General features: G+C 38.9%; 1 protein-coding gene across 4 annotated transcripts in view; it reads right to left on the minus strand.

The window, feature by feature from the left end:
- LOC114941718 (SAM and SH3 domain-containing protein 1) overlaps positions 1–18,162 on the minus strand; it is a 310,795-nt gene that overhangs the window by 56,964 nt on the left and 235,669 nt on the right. For all 4 annotated transcript variants that reach the window (XM_085487906.1, XM_085487908.1, XM_085487907.1 and 1 more), the window contains exon 4: positions 9,506–9,552. In XM_085487906.1, coding sequence (XP_085344032.1) covers positions 9,506–9,552 — 47 coding nt within the window. The remainder of the gene's footprint in view (positions 1–9,505; positions 9,553–18,162) is intronic.

The raw sequence follows: 18,162 nt of genomic DNA on the forward strand, positions 1-18,162 counted from the left end.
CACTCAACCGATATTGTTCGTATCGGAATCGTGGCGGACCCGACCCGAGAAGTGAATAATTAATTATACCGTTGTAATCAGTAAAAATATTTGATCAATATTGTTAAGTTAAATGAAGCTCGATTTAAATCTGAAACTCTTTCTCTCTTTCTCTCTGGCAATATTCATCGTGTTCGATGTGTGCGTAGTAATAAAATAATGCGTGTCGTGTTAAAAGCAGATTCGCTATATATTCTAACAAGCAATTATATGATCGTACAGAGCTTGATGCGCCGACAATAAGCAGTAATTGCATGAATGTCCAATTAACATCTGCACATTTATTTTAAAAAGGTCTCCAGTATATCCTCTTTATTATTATTTCCCGTATTGATTTAATAGTGTCTCGATTAACAGATTTTCAATTTCAGACTGCGTCAACGTTATTTGAGCGAGAAAAAATTACTGTTCTACTATTTCCTTTTCGCAGCATTACGATTAGCGCTAATTACAACTTTACTTTATTTTAAAAATTACTTTATTTTAAAAAGGTCTCCAGTATATCCTCTTTATTATTATTTCCCGTATTGAATTAATAGTGTCTCGATTAACAGATTTTCAATTTCAGACTGCGTCAATGTTATTTGAGCGAGAAAAAATTACTGTTCTACTATTTCCTTTTCGCAGCATTATGATTAGCGCTAATTACAATTCACTGAATATCTTCCCCTTTAAATTATCAAAATAAAAATTTTAAAATAAATATTATAATTAAAAAAAAAATATAACGTAAAATAAATTAATGTTAACCAACGTGGAAGGAATCGAAACTAAGCAAAATTACGAGAGAAGACACGATTTCAATGATTTAAAAAGTATAAATACAAAATAAAAAGGAGACACGTGAAGCTTGCGAAAGCTGGATGCTTTCCAAGGCATGCAAGCGAATGCTGTCTCAACATGAAGCTATTCGGTCAAAATACTAAAGAGCATCGTTCTTAATTTTTAATTCGTTCGTAATTAATTCTGTCAGAAAAATTACAGAAATCTATTTTCGTAAACTTTATACTTGAAAATTTCTCTCTTAAATTTTACACGCAAATTAAAATTTAAGATATAATTCATGAATGTGCTATTGATGAATTTAATTCATCAGATCAGATAACACAAATTAATGAAGTGATTAATAAGATTAAATAAAATTATTTCCTCCTTTTTTTCTAAAATTTCAGATCTTAAATTCACCACTTCTGAATAAAATATCAAATTTCATTTATCATCAGAGCTGATATAAATACGGCAGTAAACAGAAACACGTGACTCATACTCAATTAACCCGTTATCACCCCGAGAGTTCTTGAATCAGCCGGCGTTAAGAAAACGAGATTCGTATCAATTTTGACGGATCCTACAATCGTTCATTACGATGCGTTTATACCAGTCCAAAAGTGGCGAGATAAGTGACGCAGCATCTAAAGAATACACCGGGGTTTCTCAAGTCTCGCGCATGGAGAGACGGGAGATATGAGAGGAGATACGAGAAAAGCGGGGGTGAAAACTGGATGAGCTCCAAAGCACATATATACACGAGTGTCGTCGCGTGCAACGGGCGATCTCGCTTGCGGTCCTTCGTGTGTATACGTCGAGAGTCACGTCGAGAGGCCCGTCATCATTGTCTATTCTTCCTTACTTCGTCACGCATTTGCCGTCCCGGAATTCTGCCTATGTCGTGTTACCATGGCTACACCGGTGTGACGGGAGTGGTACGTAGTACACAAAAGTATCAGACCGCGCTCGTTTCTTTTCGCGACGGCCGGCGAGCACGTTGAGAAGAGGGTGGGCCTTCGGTATGTGGAAACCCTTTGCTTGTGCTGTTGCAGAAGGGGTTCTCGCGACGACGTGCGGAGGCGCGAGCGATTGCGCCGCGATTAGTTTTCATTGCTGCGCTCCTTTTCGTAATACACACTCCTCTGTGTTTGCTATTTTAATTAGGAGGCGGAACGTTTTCTATCTCTGTAAGGGGTAAAAAAATCTCTACGTAGGATTTCTAAGAAAAACAAAAAAATATCGCGAGCGCAAGGTTCCAGATTTAACACGAACTTATTGTTTATTTAATAAAATATTCAATTAAAAAAATTAATAAAAAAATATTGTATTTCTTACAACAAACTCTGATTCACATGACAAATAACTTGACATATATTTAACATTTAACTATATATGTGTTATCTTAAGATGTGTCTTTATTAGATTTTATCATATGATTTTATGTATATTACATTTTTTTCACTCTTATCTTAAAAGTATGAACTCTTCACTATGAAGTTTCATTATCTCTGAATGCTTTTCATGCATGTATTGTTCACGCGTGACGTTGTCAGGAACGAGATTACGATCCGTGATCGTATCTTAATTGTATACGCTTCAGAAAGGAAGCTATTACTTTTTTTCCAAATTGTTCTGCGCTCGGTAAACGCTATAAAGGATAAATTCCCCGGTCCGTCCCTCTTCTCACATGAAATTAAATTGTTACGCGCCGAACAATGCACGCGTACCGAATTTCTGGAGAGAGAGACGCGTAATCATAATAATAATAATAATACCGCCGAAGACGCGTTTCCGAAGAAGCCGGGAGAATGCGGATGAAGGAATAATGAGAATGTTTTGTTACGTTGTCGCGGATGTAACTATCAAGGATTCTTCTTCCTGCGTCTCGTACAAAACCCTTTATTCTGTCCCACGTACAGGACAGGTAGAGCATGGGAAACGACGTGGGTAGGCTCCTGTGGCCGCGAACGATACTATTGGCGATCGCGATACCATGATTGTCACGCGGATAACCCACGCATGCAAAGCAGTCGCAATTAAGCCGGGATGATTTGCATAAAGGTATTGTTTAATGGGAGAGAACGACCGAGCAGGCGAGAGACAAGGGACAGTGCGCGCCAGTTCGGGAGAGAAATGCCGGTGATGAGCTCACGATAATTCGATTGCATTCCGTTGCATCCTGCGCACTGGATGACGGTCAATGTTCAGCGGCAAGGCAGCTATCGACATTGCAACGAGTGTTCGATTAGCTGGGAATTGTACATAGCCGTGAATTGCGAACATCTGGGACGAGAAATAACAACTGTAGCGCGATATACCGATGCTTATTTCTATACATTGAAAAAAAAAATGTATTCAATAAATATTTATTTCAATACCGCTTAATAAATCATTTATTCGAAACTAATATAATATTGATTTGAGGTGAAAAATATTTATTTATTTCAAACAAATGATTTATTAGGCAGTATTGATATAAATTTTTATTAATTTTTTTTTCAATGTGCTTTATGCAATAATCGCAATCTACAATCTTTTGCAACGAGATGTGTCAAGTCATTGCATATGACGCAGAATTTGTCAATCATTCGAGAAGAAAGAATTCTATGTACAATGTGTAATCATAGACGCGTAAAAAGATTAACATAACAGATGAAGCATAAGAGAGAAATGATCGTGTAGAGCAAGCGACGCGAAACGAAGCGTCGTCGTGTCGCTTTATATCCCCGTTTGTGGGAAAGCCGGACGTCAATCTTTCTTAGATTAACGCATTCCCTACCGGCGTGCTCCGGTAAAGCGTTTCGGGGCGATGATTTATGATGTTATATTTCCCCTCGCGGCCATTTGAAATGGAGACGTTTCAATGGTTAACGTCCGCGGGGGCTTTTGCGCGACACGACATCCTGAAAAGCGCGGCCTCGAGAGTAGCTGTTAGCGGAAACGGCCATTAGGAACGTATCGAAGTTATTAATTTCCGCCGTCGTCGCATCGCTCCGTGACTTTGCGAAGGGGGTTGCAAGAGATTGCTCGAGCTTTGAATAGAATATTTCCAGAGTTACATGCGAGCATCTATATAAAGCACCGCAAATTCGCGAATACGGCTTGGTCATTTCGCGGAGGGATTGATCGCATCGTCCATATATGTTCCGATGAATAAATACTAATGTGATAAGAATTTTCGTTTACAATAAGCAGCGCGGACACTAAGAAATCCCGATATTTTTATATTTTCAATTTCTGCAAAATGTTCAAATTAATCATTTTCACCAAGATTTATCTGCAAAAGATTTCAGAATCAAAATGTTGAATTTTTCATTATAGAATTTTATATAGATATATATTATAGAAGTTTTGTTATATACGTAAACGAACGGCAAATTCATGAAAAATACAATTTGCAGAAGAATATTAAGATATGTTGAAGAATCCCGCGCACGAATTGCTCTATTTATCCAAGTTTCCTTATTTGCGGTACTTTGTTTTATGAGTTCTGTGCAAAGGTGAAACGCTATATAAGCCATAAAGCAGTATGATGGCGTTAAAAGCATATACTCGTATCTTTTTATTACCTTCATCATTCAATTGATGTGCCACTAAGAAAGTTAAGCTTATGCCGCTTTATCACCTATATCGCATTAAAAGACTCGACTCTGCCTTAATATATGAGGCTTAATTTCTCTCGCCCCGTAAAAGTGTTTTTACGAAGAATAAGCTTCTCTCTCGCGACACTTGCGTAATATATAGCTATCGAATATCAAAGCGTCGAAATTGCCAAAGTGATTAGAACGCGACGAAAAGCTCTCCGTTCACTTTCGCCGAGATATGTAACGATATCACTTTACGAGTAGAGATACGCGTCAAACTAGAACGAAGCGTTCTGAAAAGAGCGATAGGAACTTTATTTTTTCGCCGAATTATTATATCGCGAGTTGTGTCGTCCGAGATGAAAAACCAATCGACGAAGGTAACGTCGCTAAAAGCACAATAACTGAGCCGCGAATCGCGACGGACAAATCGCGTTACGGCAATCGTTGCAGAGCGCTATGCGACTCGCTTTTTCCTCTTTGCGCAAAAGTTCCTCTTGATTGCCAGCAGTGATTCAATTGCTCGTACGGAAACACAGCCAGGACGCGGGCCGTCAGAGAGCAATCGCGTTAAAAAGCCTTGCCGTTGGGTTTGTCGTTCGAGGAAACGTGTTCCGTGTGTGCCTTCTTTTTTTATTTCCATTTACCATCGGCCGAATGTATTTTAGATTGGACTTTACTCGCGAAAAACGAATAATATAGTCGCAATTCGTCGTGTCGTTATACGGAAGTCCGAGGACTGATCTTCGTCACGCATCCTTCGTGATAAAAAGAGAGGGGAAAATAATCGAAAAGGAGTTCAGCTGAAAAGGTATATCTGTTTCAACAGGAGAAATCGAAAAAAGAAAAGCTATAGATTTCGTGGAACTTCGTATGTCGTAACTTGTTATATGGAGAATTTTTTTTTTTTTTGAAAAGTTATTTGAAACTATAGATTGATTCTCTTTTTCGTATCTCGCTTTCCTTGATCCAACGTTTAAAAGTCGCTGATCCTTGTTCTCTGCGCACGTTGTTTTATCTCGTACGAAACTTTGCGCGACGACACGACGAATTTAACCATACGTCGTGCAATACAAACGCAATCCCTGCCGCTGGGTTTTAGATGAAAGCTCGGCATGTTGGTGCAATTGAATGCGCGGCGAGATATACACAAACGGAGGTTCCTCTATCCAAGGGTTCTGATCCAGACGGACCAGATCTGCTTTCCCACAGATGCGTATTTAGCAATCAGTGGCCAAGAAATCAATCCGACCGAGTAAGCATTCCAGTTGTCATACAGCAGTCCGTTGCAATTGAATTTGGCAACAACTATCAATTCACGCACGATATCCACCTTTCCCAACACATTGGGTAAATCGATTTCTTGCCTCAAACCGATATATTGTACTCGCATATATGCCAAACTGCTATTACTGAAATTTATTAATTACGGGTTTGCGAGTCTTTCTTTCATCTTGTAAAGTAAAAAACAAAAAAAGAAATGTCAGAATTTGGGAAATTTTTTTTCTTATTCTTTAATTCAATATATATGTATCCTTAAATAATTTTGTTTTTAAATTATTGATAACTTGATTTATTTTTTCGTAACTGCATTATATAATTACTATTTTAAATTATTTCGCATTAAAAAATAAACGTCATGTTTTATAAAAATTTGTTAACACGTGTAATAAATAAAAAATAAATATATCTTTCTTCTTTAATACATTTTCCATTTAACATTATTTTGTGGGGAATTAAAGTGCTATTCTGATAAAAATTGTCGTACTAGTTACACGTTTGCGAAAAAAGAAGATATACGAGAGATATCTACGTATCCAAGTTCCATCGTTATTTCTTATTTGAACAGCTGAAGTTCGCTCGTCGCACACGGAATTTCACGGCGGCTTCGAGGCACAAGCAACGCAACGACACACAATCATCGGTTCCGATGCGATCGTCACAGTAAGCGGAACGTGACGTTGGCGAAATGCACTTGCACGAAGGATAAACGCATCATTCTAACGGGATTCCGTACGGACGATGCATTTCGTCACAGAAAATTCAATGTACTTGTTTGATCTTGTTACAATAATCCGTAAACATTGTTCTAGAGAAACCAACGGCGGCGCAGCAATTTCCTTCGATTTTTTCTTCTTTTTCAACCCGAAAGTCAAACAATCCCGTGATATCGTTTACGAGAAGCAATTCTTCAAATAATTCCATCATTAATTACTTGTAGACCATCAGTGGAAAAATTCTCCAAACCGCTCTGTGAAGCAAAGGCCTTCTCTCGAGATATATATTTTCAAGTATGCAGATATCATCTTTAGAAATTCCTCAGATTCAGCGATCATTGGTCATTCCTGGCTCAGAGCGCGCGTGACATCTCTCCGAATTCATCATACGGCGCACACAAACGTACGATGCATTCATTACCATTCATCCCGGCGCGATGTAGCGCGCGAGCGCGCATTACTACCTAGAGAGGATGCAGTTGCACGCGTTATGCCGGGATAAGCGTACTTGCTCAACTTCTCTCTCTCTCCGCGTCTCGCCGGCCATCCCTGTCCGCCTCTTACTTGGATTCCAATCCAGACAAACAGGCTTGCTCTCTCACAGAGTCCATGCCAAGCAAGCACAACCGTGCGCGCGAGAGGGTGTTTGCGTATCCTCGGCAACCCTGGCACAGAACCGGAGGTTTGGGGCTTTAGGGGTTCGGGTTCGGTTGGCTCGGTCGGTCCCCACCGAATACACTACGTTGTGTATTACGCGACAACTGCTAAGTGCTGCAGCAATCCGGCATCGACGCCTCTTACACGGAATTACTGTTAAGCGCGCGTCGCTTCGCGCGTTTCTACCCTAAACTGATTAGTCCTTCCCGCGATTTAACCGAGTATCTCTCTGCCGAGGGGGACGGAACGGAATCGAGAATTTCACGAGCGCCTCTTCGCCGCTGCCGGAAGACGGTCGAGAGGTGTCAACGACTCGTCATCGGATACGCAAGGGCGTTGGAATTTTGGAATTTGAGCGAATAGCCGGAATTGTAGGAAAACATTTAATTTGCTGCGCGATTCGGGAGGATTGCTCCATGCGAAATTTGTCTCCGAATGCGGGGCATTTTTATTACTTATTGTTCAAACATTTTAGTATGATACAATAATAATCTTGTGCAATATTGATGTTTTATATAAATATTTGCAACTGACAGATAAAATAATTTTAATATATATGTATATAAATAACATTCTCTTTTTTATCAAAATAAAAGCTGAAATTTAAATTGAGAGAAACAAGAAAATATGAAAATATTTAAAAAATATGAGATTTGTCTAATAATATATATTGAATATGAAAATTCGAACATATTTCTAATAGAAAGAAGGCAGAAGCGGAAAACGGTGCTAAAGATATATTGAGAAATGTATGAAGAGATAGAGAAAGAGAGAACTAGATCTCTCAATTACGTATTCATAGGTGGAAAGAGTATAACGTGCGCGAGGGTGACGGTAGAAGTCAATAGAAATGAAATATCAACGCGAGTCTCTCCTCCTTCCTCTTCAGGTTTCGCGATCGGTCGCGCCTTTCTCCTTCCACCTTTCGGCCCGGTCGCTTTTCCAATACGGGATCTCTAAAGTGTTTTTCGATATCTCGAAAAATTCCACCGCACTACGTCGCGTCTTGGTTTTATTTCTTCCCTTCCAAGTGCCAGGCCGATTGCATGTGCACCAGTAGTATAACTACGTTTTCGAGCGCGTATCTCATTGGTAAAAATCGGACCCCGAACGAGGAGGCTGCGCCACGAAGTAATACAAGTTGTAGCATCGAATATTTCTTATACGCGATATACGATTGCACGGATGGTATCAGATAGTGGTAAATATTCATTTGGGAATTTCTTTCATTCTACAACAGATGTGGTTGCCGGATAAATTGATTGGTAATGCTATATTATAATATAAACAAGCAGAAATATAGGTATATAATATATTACGAGAAGATCAAATTCATCTACTCCTCCATCTATTTGAGATAAAATTTTCATTTGCTGTGAAATTTGCATAGAAAGCTTCTCTACAGCTTTTTCATCGCGCTGTAAGTGGATCCGCAAATAACTTTATCATTCTTAGTGACGGTTAAGAGGCTTAAGAGCTACGGGACAACTACGAGTCAAGCTATCGAGGGACTTCGATCTTCTCTCGGCCTGAAAATGGCCGAGGGTTTACAAAGTACCTATTCTACGCGCGCGTCTTACGGCGTTATCCGATTTGTATAAGAGACGAGACGCGAGGCAACAATATTGTTCGCTCCCAGCTGCAGCTATTTGGCGATCGGTTGTCCGCAAAGGCGCGTGGCACGATCCTCGCACATTCTCGCATAACAAGTATCGCAATACCGGAGGAAGGGTCTCGTCCGTTCATGGTCTCGTCTCCATTGTTAGATCATTTAGATATATTTCATCGGTAGGGACATGCACAAAGGAGCGAAGAGGCCTCTTCGTCTCTTGAAAATCGCGCTCGAGCACGAGTCACGTATGCACGTGTGCTCTCGCCACGGGAATGCATGCATCATGCAAAGTCTCCTACGATCGACGCATTAAATACTGCATTCAAATCTCCGATGTAGCTCGTTCTCCTTTCGTAAGCTTCAACATGGTTTTCTCAATCTATTGCGGAATTACTCCGCGTAAGATGGTCTATTTTCTATATACTGTTGAGTGTTCATTAATCCAAAGGTAAAATTGTAATGATTGTGCTCTTTGGAAAGTGATTATCGTTTGTTTTCAATAAAATTTATTTTTATGGAAAGTCGAATATGTGAGACAATTGAGACATTTTTATTAAACTATGTCATTAAAGCTTGTTATTAAAATTATATGTATATATATGTTAATTAATTACTCGTTGGTATCCGTGAATTGAGCAACCACTCTAGCAAAACACATATTTGTAAATTCGCGTAGGCGTCCTAATTTCGCCTGGCGAGTGAAAAACGCGACGGAGAGAAGCTCGAGTTTTCTCCTTGCGCCTCTTAAATCTTAAGCAAAAAGAGAGAGAGAGAGAGAGAGAGAGAGAGAGAGAGAGAGAGAGAGAGAGCGAGAGAAAGAGACAAATGAACTTATGTGTGCGACTTACCGTTAGGAGGGAACTCGTAGAAGTACGCAGATCTCGGGCTCAGACAACTGGAACAGAGAAAGGAAAATTACGGTTAAAATATGCTGACAATTAAAGAGGCGACGCCGCTTGGCAAATCGCCCGGTGCTCTTCTACTTCGCTTCGCATTTCGTTTTTGCCCGCGGCGATGTTTCGTCGTTCTACATGGGAACACGCGGTGGTTTACCGGGCAAACACATGGTGCATCAAAGTTACGTGTATTGATATTAAACGTAATAGAGTGACTGGTCTCGTTGGGATTTAATACTTCCTTTGATATATGAATTGATCAACCGGCGCGCGCGTTTCGATATACTATTATACGCCCGTTAATGAATTTACTAGTGTTTGCCGAGTTAATTTCAATTTAATTAGTATGTAATACGTATTATAGCGGTATAATTTGGCTTCTCGTTCAAGTTTAATGCAGTCATTTGTATAATGCTTAAAATAGCGTAAATTGCTTGCGGAGTGTCCTTTAGAAGATTATCTTCTGTGAAAACAAGCGATAAAAGAATAAAAACTATTATTTTATGAAATAAATATATTATATATATTGTATGTCATTTTTAAATTTAATTTTCACCTTTGGAATATGAAGTGAGAATAACGTTAAAGACAGTTTACAAATTTTATTTATGTCGAAAGCGGAAGAGCTCTGAAATTTTAATTTTTTTAAATAATATATCGCAATATATGGAAATAAAAAAAAACAATTATTCTGTTTCATGCACATTCAGATGTGATCTCCCTACGGGCAATAAATTATATACTGATGGTCAAAGGTAGCAGTATTATACGTGCGGTTTAACAAATGCGCAATTCCATATGACAAAATTGTAGAATTATTACGTCGTTAATGCAGTTTCCCGTGGCGACATACGTGGTTTCCGTGACCGTATACGTTGCCCGATGAATGATTGTGTAATTCCTTCCTTTTTTTATCCATTTCGTTCTATATATATATAGATTGTCGCAAACGAAACAAGAGATCAAAGTGATTTGCAACATGGAGCAGTATTTAATTGAGTAACAATTACAGTCTCTCATCCGACAACGCATCCGCGACCCGTTTTCGAAATGCAAATGTGTACGTGTTCAAAATCGTGCGAAAGTACAAAGAGACAAGTGAATCGAGAGAAGGGTACAATAGGATACGTTTAACCCTATTTGTTAACACTTTAAAATATCGATTTGCCGATCGTACGAGCAATTTTATTCTATTCTACTGTAAAAAGAGAACGTTTAGACAACTGCAAATGAGTCGGAGAAAAATTAATGAAGCACGTAAACGTTTCTTTATCTCTATAGTCGTTTTCAACGAGTAATTAAAAATATCTCTAATGAATGTTAGAACGGAATAGGAAGCGCGATGCAATTTTCCTACACACTCGATGATACTATATGGAAAGGTATATGAATCCCGATACACATCTCGATACATTGTGAAGCCATCCTGTCTTCGTAAATGACGGTATTCGTCGAAGTATTCCAAGTATCCTTCGCTTAAGAGCGATCGATCTCTTCCGGTAGATCACGCCGGAATGTACACGGGCGATTTCCAGCCCGACGTTAAGGGTCGAGTCGGGAGCACAAGCTAATAGCCTTATTGGCTGATCCAACGTTGATCTCGATTCTATCGAGACCACAAAGCAAACCACTCGTCGGGGGAAATCGAGAAACGTCACCGCGGCATAAACACATACACGCGCCTGTATATATATATATATCTATTATATATCTATCTATCTATCTATCTATCTATCTATATATATATATATATATATATGTGTGTGTGTGTGTGTGTGTGTACAATCGTTGCGGGAACGGCGGAATGGCCCGCGGGAAGGGGTTCGATGGTTTCACGTGCCAGAGAATAGGTAATAGATAGCGCGTCGTTGTCTCAATGTGTCCTGATACACCGCGTCGTAATACTAACCGCATACTAATAGGGCCCTTTGACGAAAAGCTAACATCTCGGCGGGTAAACCGCCGCGCGCGCGTTGCAATTCCGTTCGGGCGGCCACTCCTGGCCAAGGTAGCCTGTCTCTCTCTCTCTCTCTCTCTTCCACTATGGTCCACTATCTCCGAATCGATTGCCTTGAGTGACCCCTTCTCCTCAATGGAGTCGTAATAGGTTCTACCGGCAGCGTAGTACAAACGAAGAATATCCGTTGCGTTCAAAGACCGAGGTCGAGATTAATGGAATAGTTGCCTATATTCTTTGTATAATTTCTTTAATTTTGTAAAAAAAAAAAAAAGAAAAAATTTACCGAAGCGAGGGAAGCGAAAATTACCGCTCTTTAAACGATTAAACGTCGAGAAAGAGAGTTTAAGTTTACGGGACTTTCGACATCTATAGAAATCCAACATTTATTTAGTCGAGACCTCGCAAAATCGATTACGTCTGTCACGAACGTACAACTGTATTGGAGACCTGCTTTCTCGTTAAGCTTACAACATCCAGACGGATGGAGTGATTGCTTCTTTCTTGGGTAACGACGAATCTACCTCTGTGCCAGCCAAGTAGCAATCGATTTAGAGCTGTTAAGAGTCATGATTACTACGACGAGTAGGCGTCGGAAGAGAGCTACGACACAAATGGATGCTGGAACGTTACAGTCGCCCGCGCGAGAAATCCCGATGAAGCTGCGGGATCGAAATAAGCCGAGGCTGTAAGATGGTCTTTCGCATGCGAGAGACGGCGCGCTATCGCGTATGTACACGTTCGGTGCGCGATTGAAAACTGTAGGAAAATACGAGGAGGCTCTCTATGCGTTTTTATACCTGCACACGTGCGACCTCGAGTCTGCCTCGAGAACACTCGGATATGCAAATTTCTTCGATGGAGCTAGGCACGAGGGTCCTCGAGTTTCTCGTGTTGTTTCTCGCCCCTTGCACGCGATTCTTTCGGCAGATGAGCATTAAAAAATGTATAAGATGTTTACAGAATGTTTTTACGGAAAAAATTAATAAAGTCGCGATAAAAGTCCTCTCGAAACTTGTTGAAATCTTATTAGGATTATTATACTTTCTCTGACATTTTTTAACTCTTTTCTCATTCTCTTTCTCAACTTAATAATAATATCAAGGAGTTGAAATGCTAACAGAATGATTATAATAGACCACTTAATAGATTAATTAATGCTGCTAATTTTTATATTCGTTAATGTTATAATTTTGTGTGCACATGATTATTCTCATATTAATTTATCTATAAGCTATTTCGAAATTTACATCATTTCAAGATATAAAAAATTTTCAAAAAAGCTCATATTTCACACATTTCTATTAAAAAAGAGTGTCGCACAATTTTTTATGTACGCAAAAAATTACATGGAAAATTTAATTTTACACGCGTAAAATATGACCAATGGTATCTAACTAAATTGCAAACTAAATTTAATGTTTTTTATAAAGACGTGTCTGCGGTTGACGCCGAATATCTAGCGTGCAGTTGGCGAGAACGGCATAGAAACGGCACGTATACGGTTTGCTGCATTAACGTGATTCCAGTATAATCACGCGCGATACATTTGTAATAATGAATGAATTTACGAGAGAATAGCAGTTTCCGTCGTTATTCATAAGCGCACGTTTCCTCGTTGAAATTTCAATAAAGTCCGCTATTTTTGTTTGACAAAAATAATCGCGCATTTCTCTCGTAAAACGTGCGTTACCACCGCAAAATCCACATTTAATATTATTAGATTACATTACGATTAATAATTGTAATTTCTTTCATGTGTGTAAAACGCGATAAATATGTATCTACCTTTAAAACGCTATCTCTACATCAGACTCTAAGGTGTCTATTATCTCTACATAGCACCGGGGATAATGACAAAAAATTCAGATTCATAATGATAATAATATAAACTGGTTGCACAAAAGTGATTTAATTCCTTTAATAATATCGAAATAAATTATGTGTGTGTTACATCGAATTTTGTAGCTTGGAAGAATTAAAACGATAATCTTGTCCTTTATTAAAACGTGGAATTGATTTAAGCTTACTATCTTCATAACGATAACGATCACAATAATTTTTTATATACCGAACTGTTATCTTTACGTCCTCAATATATTAACAATGACAAACATGGCTCTGCCATGAAGATAATAAAACATCCGAATAATCGGGATAAGCGCAGAACTCAAATCCTGCACATTGAAATCGTTCTGTGTTCGGCGTTCTGTGTAAATACACACCTGCGCGAGGTCATATGTATGAGAAGCAACGACATGATGATTCGACAGCTTTATCCGGCGAGGTGGAGGAGGAAGGGGATGAAGGCGCGGACGGAAGGGTGTGATCGAAAAATCTGTTTTGTCCCTACAGGATCGATCGATCGACAAATGGGCGGCACACGGCCAACAATTGTTGTAGGCGACCGGATGCGAGGGCCGGAATATGGAAGGGACTAAACTGCGATTATACGCGGAATGACGGGCGCGCGCGAGGTCGAGAGCTTCGCGGCGCGGATAATCGAGCGCGCGCATTCTGGTTCGCGCGCGCGATGCGACGCGACGAGCGACGAGTCGATAGGATTACCTTGCCGGGCCGTCGACACGACAAAACCGACCATCGGCCGTGGCTGTCAACACGTCAGTCAGGCTTTACTTTGCCGCGTTATTGTCCGTTTATTAATTTATGACCACGCTGCGTGCGATTGTTTATAGCGCGAATGTACCGACTTTTTGCCCGTATTTTCGCAAACGAAGGTCAAGTCGTTCGATCTGTCGTGTGTAACTCGAAGCTGCGATTGATTTTTTATTTTTAATTATTTCCAACCTTATATATATATTATTAATGTATATAATATATATATAATATAAATTTTATTATGTATATATACATTTGAAAGAGATTGCTTTTGTATATTCAAATTTAAAAAAACTCTTGTTAAAGGGATACACTGACGTGTATACGGGATGATTCGACTCGGTGTAACTAATATAGAAACTGAAAATAAAGTACCAACCAGGATTAAGCGTAAAAAAAAAAAAAAAAAAAAATTGAATGCAAATACGCGAGTAAAAATCCGAGAGTAAAAAAAGGATTTAATTAATTAATTCTGTATATCTCGACGCGTGCGGTTTATGCGTACAAATCGGCACGTCGTGTGTAAATGAAAATTCCAAGAGGGGAATAAAATAAAAAACCAGACGGTGCGGCGCGGCACTGCATTATGATAATGACGTTGCATTCGCGCAAATATCCTCGGTGGAAAGACGTGTGACGCGGTCCGGTCGGTTGCATCATCGGCGCGGGTAATCGTTAAACGCATCATCGACCGTGTGACAAACGGCCGGCCGTGTGTGCGCAACCGCGTATAATTAATGCACGCGATCCATTCGTCAATCGGACGCGATATCCATCTCCGCGTTGCTAATGAATTCCGCGATCATCGTCTCGCCGCTTCGACGCGCGGTCCTCCTCTCGCGCTCGGACTGATAAAAGCGGTTGCACGCAAGATCGGTGCAGAGGATATTGCTATCCCGGGATCTTCCTTCTGTGGGAAAGATCCCACAGAACAGATATTTATTACTTATTGCGAAACACTGGAAGAAATAAACAACCAAGTCACGCAACTGAGAAAAATATGAGAAACTTTAAAAATGGTTCATCTTTTTATTCGACTTATAGTTTAGTTTCAAAAAGATATATTTTATTATATGTATGTATTGAGAGAGAATATTTCTGTGTGTGTATATTCATATTTAAAATATTTAAAACTGATTATATATATTCTAAAAAAAAATTAATCTTGCTAACATAGATTTAATAAAGCTGTAGGTATTTCTGAGCCTAATGTTAAGTAAAAAGAAAAGCAACAAAAATTACTCGACATTCCAGGAGGAAAATCGTCATCAAAGCCGGCGTGAATCCATTAGGAATTGTTTCTATTATCACGGCCGTAACATGGCATAAAGAATGACATATACTTCGTCGACTATTTTTCAACGTTTTTCGCACAATCTGCCATGTAACGATACCACGATAGTACATGCTTTATAGCACCGCGATAAATTACCGCGAAGTCGGTAATTATTTTGGCGTATGTGAGCAACGGAGAACCGCGCTCTCTCGGTTCGTTGCATTAACGTGCCGAGCGTTGCGATGATATTTATGAGCCATTAAAAATCCCCGCCTAATGTCCTTCGAACGCAGAAATTTCTGTAAGAAAAGAAGCTTCCAACGCGATACGCAATAAAGATATGATATTGAATTTGTGTCCTGATGTTAATCTCTTCTCGCTAATCAACACTGCTTCAATTATTATTATTTTCATCCTATGCTTTGATAACTTTATTACAAGTTGTTTATTATATGTTGTTTTGTTGTGATAAGAAGAGCAGATTAATAGAATATATAATTAAATATAATTAAGATTATTGAATAAGCAATTACGCCGATAATTATATTAATTATTAAATTTTCTTATATTTATTTTCATTAATTTTTAATATTTAATCACTTGACGACTGTTGATTTATTTCCGTAGCTGTATGATCATTTGTCATTTTTTTTATTTTGCTCATTGTGTTTCCCGATCTTCCTTATTTAAGAGAGCAATAGAAGAGAGCGCTACTTTCGATTCTCGTTATTTACAGCAACAGGATGCCAATTAAATCCACAAAAAGCTTCGTTCAATCGATCGTTATTTCCAAGCAATTAATTTTATGGTCGCCGCAAATTAGTGCTATTGTTAGATTGAGCAATAATTTCGTACCAACAAGATCCATACAATACTGTACGGTTTACATGTTTACGCGTACATATTAAAATTTTTAATCAGCACGAATAATCCATTATATTTCTTCTTCATTCAATTACCCTTAAAGATATGCATTAAAAAATCTGCCTTTCTGATTTAAAATAACGAGAACCATTTACAACAATTCTCCATGAAAGTCTGTCGTTTCAGAGTCGTAGGAATTTATGATTTCCTGAGAAAAAAATCTCGATGGATTCGATTCGGATTCTACGTCACATTAAGTAGCCGAGTCACAGAAATAGGATCCGTGTAAAAGCGTGCTCATTCGCAAAGCGTGCTTATCGCGGCAGCAAGAGAAGCAGTTTCATGGGCTCAGCATCGCGGTTATTCGCGCGTGCACGAAAACAGTCGATGGCCACGGCGCAATAATGGAATTTAATAATGCGATTTGCTTTCTCTGTCTTTCCCTGTGTCTCTCCTCGTACCCTCTTCTCGTCTTTCACAGTTTCTCCTACAACGATACGGCGCGGCGGCATCGAGCAAGTACGCGAGAATGCCGGGCCAAACGCGCGCTCACTGGCTCGGTTCGTCGGTTAATTAGCCATTAAATATCAAGCAGCCGGCACGAGACTGCACGCAGATGGTATTTCGGATCAGTTAGAGCAGTTAGCAATGGGCAATTACGGATAATAAACAGACTGCGCGACTGCGGCGCGCAGCGGTGTCGTGTTGTGCGAACTGTCCGGAAAGCCGAGTAGCGTTCGTATTGTGCAGAGGTGTGTGAAAATGGGAACATTGAATATAAAAGACCCCCGCTTAATTCGCTTAAAATTTCTATCTATCTTTTCTACCAATCTTTTCCCCATTTTTTCTGCCAAAATGTGCGAGCTAGGATTGATAGTAGCATGGATTTATATAAAAGTTATTATACAAGTTTTCATTATTATATTAATAAGAGAAAAAGTAGGTTGAGAAAGTTCACGTTGATAAATTAATTGGCCAGATCGGCTCTAGTTCGAACTCGATATCGATGTTGTTCGTTTAAAGCACAACATCTATAGATTCAACGGATCGAATATTAAGCGCTCCACAAAAATACCCCCGTGTTTCATGAACATGGAAATTCTATATACGATACATTCACGATAAACAGTTATTTGTTTCAAGGGAAGATTAATTAATCGACATGCCCAAATTTGAGGATTAACTGGATCAATCATTAGCATTAATGTTTCATTATTCTCGCGCACCATGTGCGCGTCTGTTATCTGACTATCCGAATCGAATCGTCAAATGCGAAAATCGCCTTATTTTCTCGGATTTGCAGTATTCGATGAACGTATTTAGTGTTGGATCATTGACACAATTCGAGAGAATAATGAATTCTGCTGCGTCAATATTGTGCAATAACTAGTTTGTGGTCAAGTATAAGATAGTAATAATTATTGTGTTATATATATTAATTTATTTTATTAATAATTTATGTAAAATATTAGTATACACACGTACAGAGAAATAAATTATACAAACTTGTAAAAAATAAATAGAATTATTCGATAGCAACATCTTGCACACTTTCGAAAAAATTTTAGGAAACTCTGTCTGATTAATATCGACTTATTCTACTGATTTTTCTGAGCGCTACATTATAACTATGCCTAATCACTGTATTACTCTCTGCAATTTAATTACTAATTTTTTATCTGTTTCTTTTACCTCTCTCCTTTTTTTCACACACATAAAGAGAGAGAGAGAGAGAGAGAGAGAGAGAGAGAGAGAGAGAAAATAGTATAACAATTTTCTTCATATGTATAGATTATATTTTGCACGCTCTGCTCGTGTCGTTTTTTTTTAGATAGTTCAAAAAAATGCTTATTACTGTCTACTTGAACACATTTGCGAACAAATTGTTGCAAT

This window comes from Nylanderia fulva, unplaced genomic scaffold (genome assembly GCF_048542155.1).
Source record: "Nylanderia fulva isolate GAGA-0341 unplaced genomic scaffold, ASM4854215v1 Scaffold6, whole genome shotgun sequence".
Classification (NCBI taxonomy): Eukaryota; Metazoa; Arthropoda; class Insecta; order Hymenoptera; family Formicidae; genus Nylanderia; species Nylanderia fulva.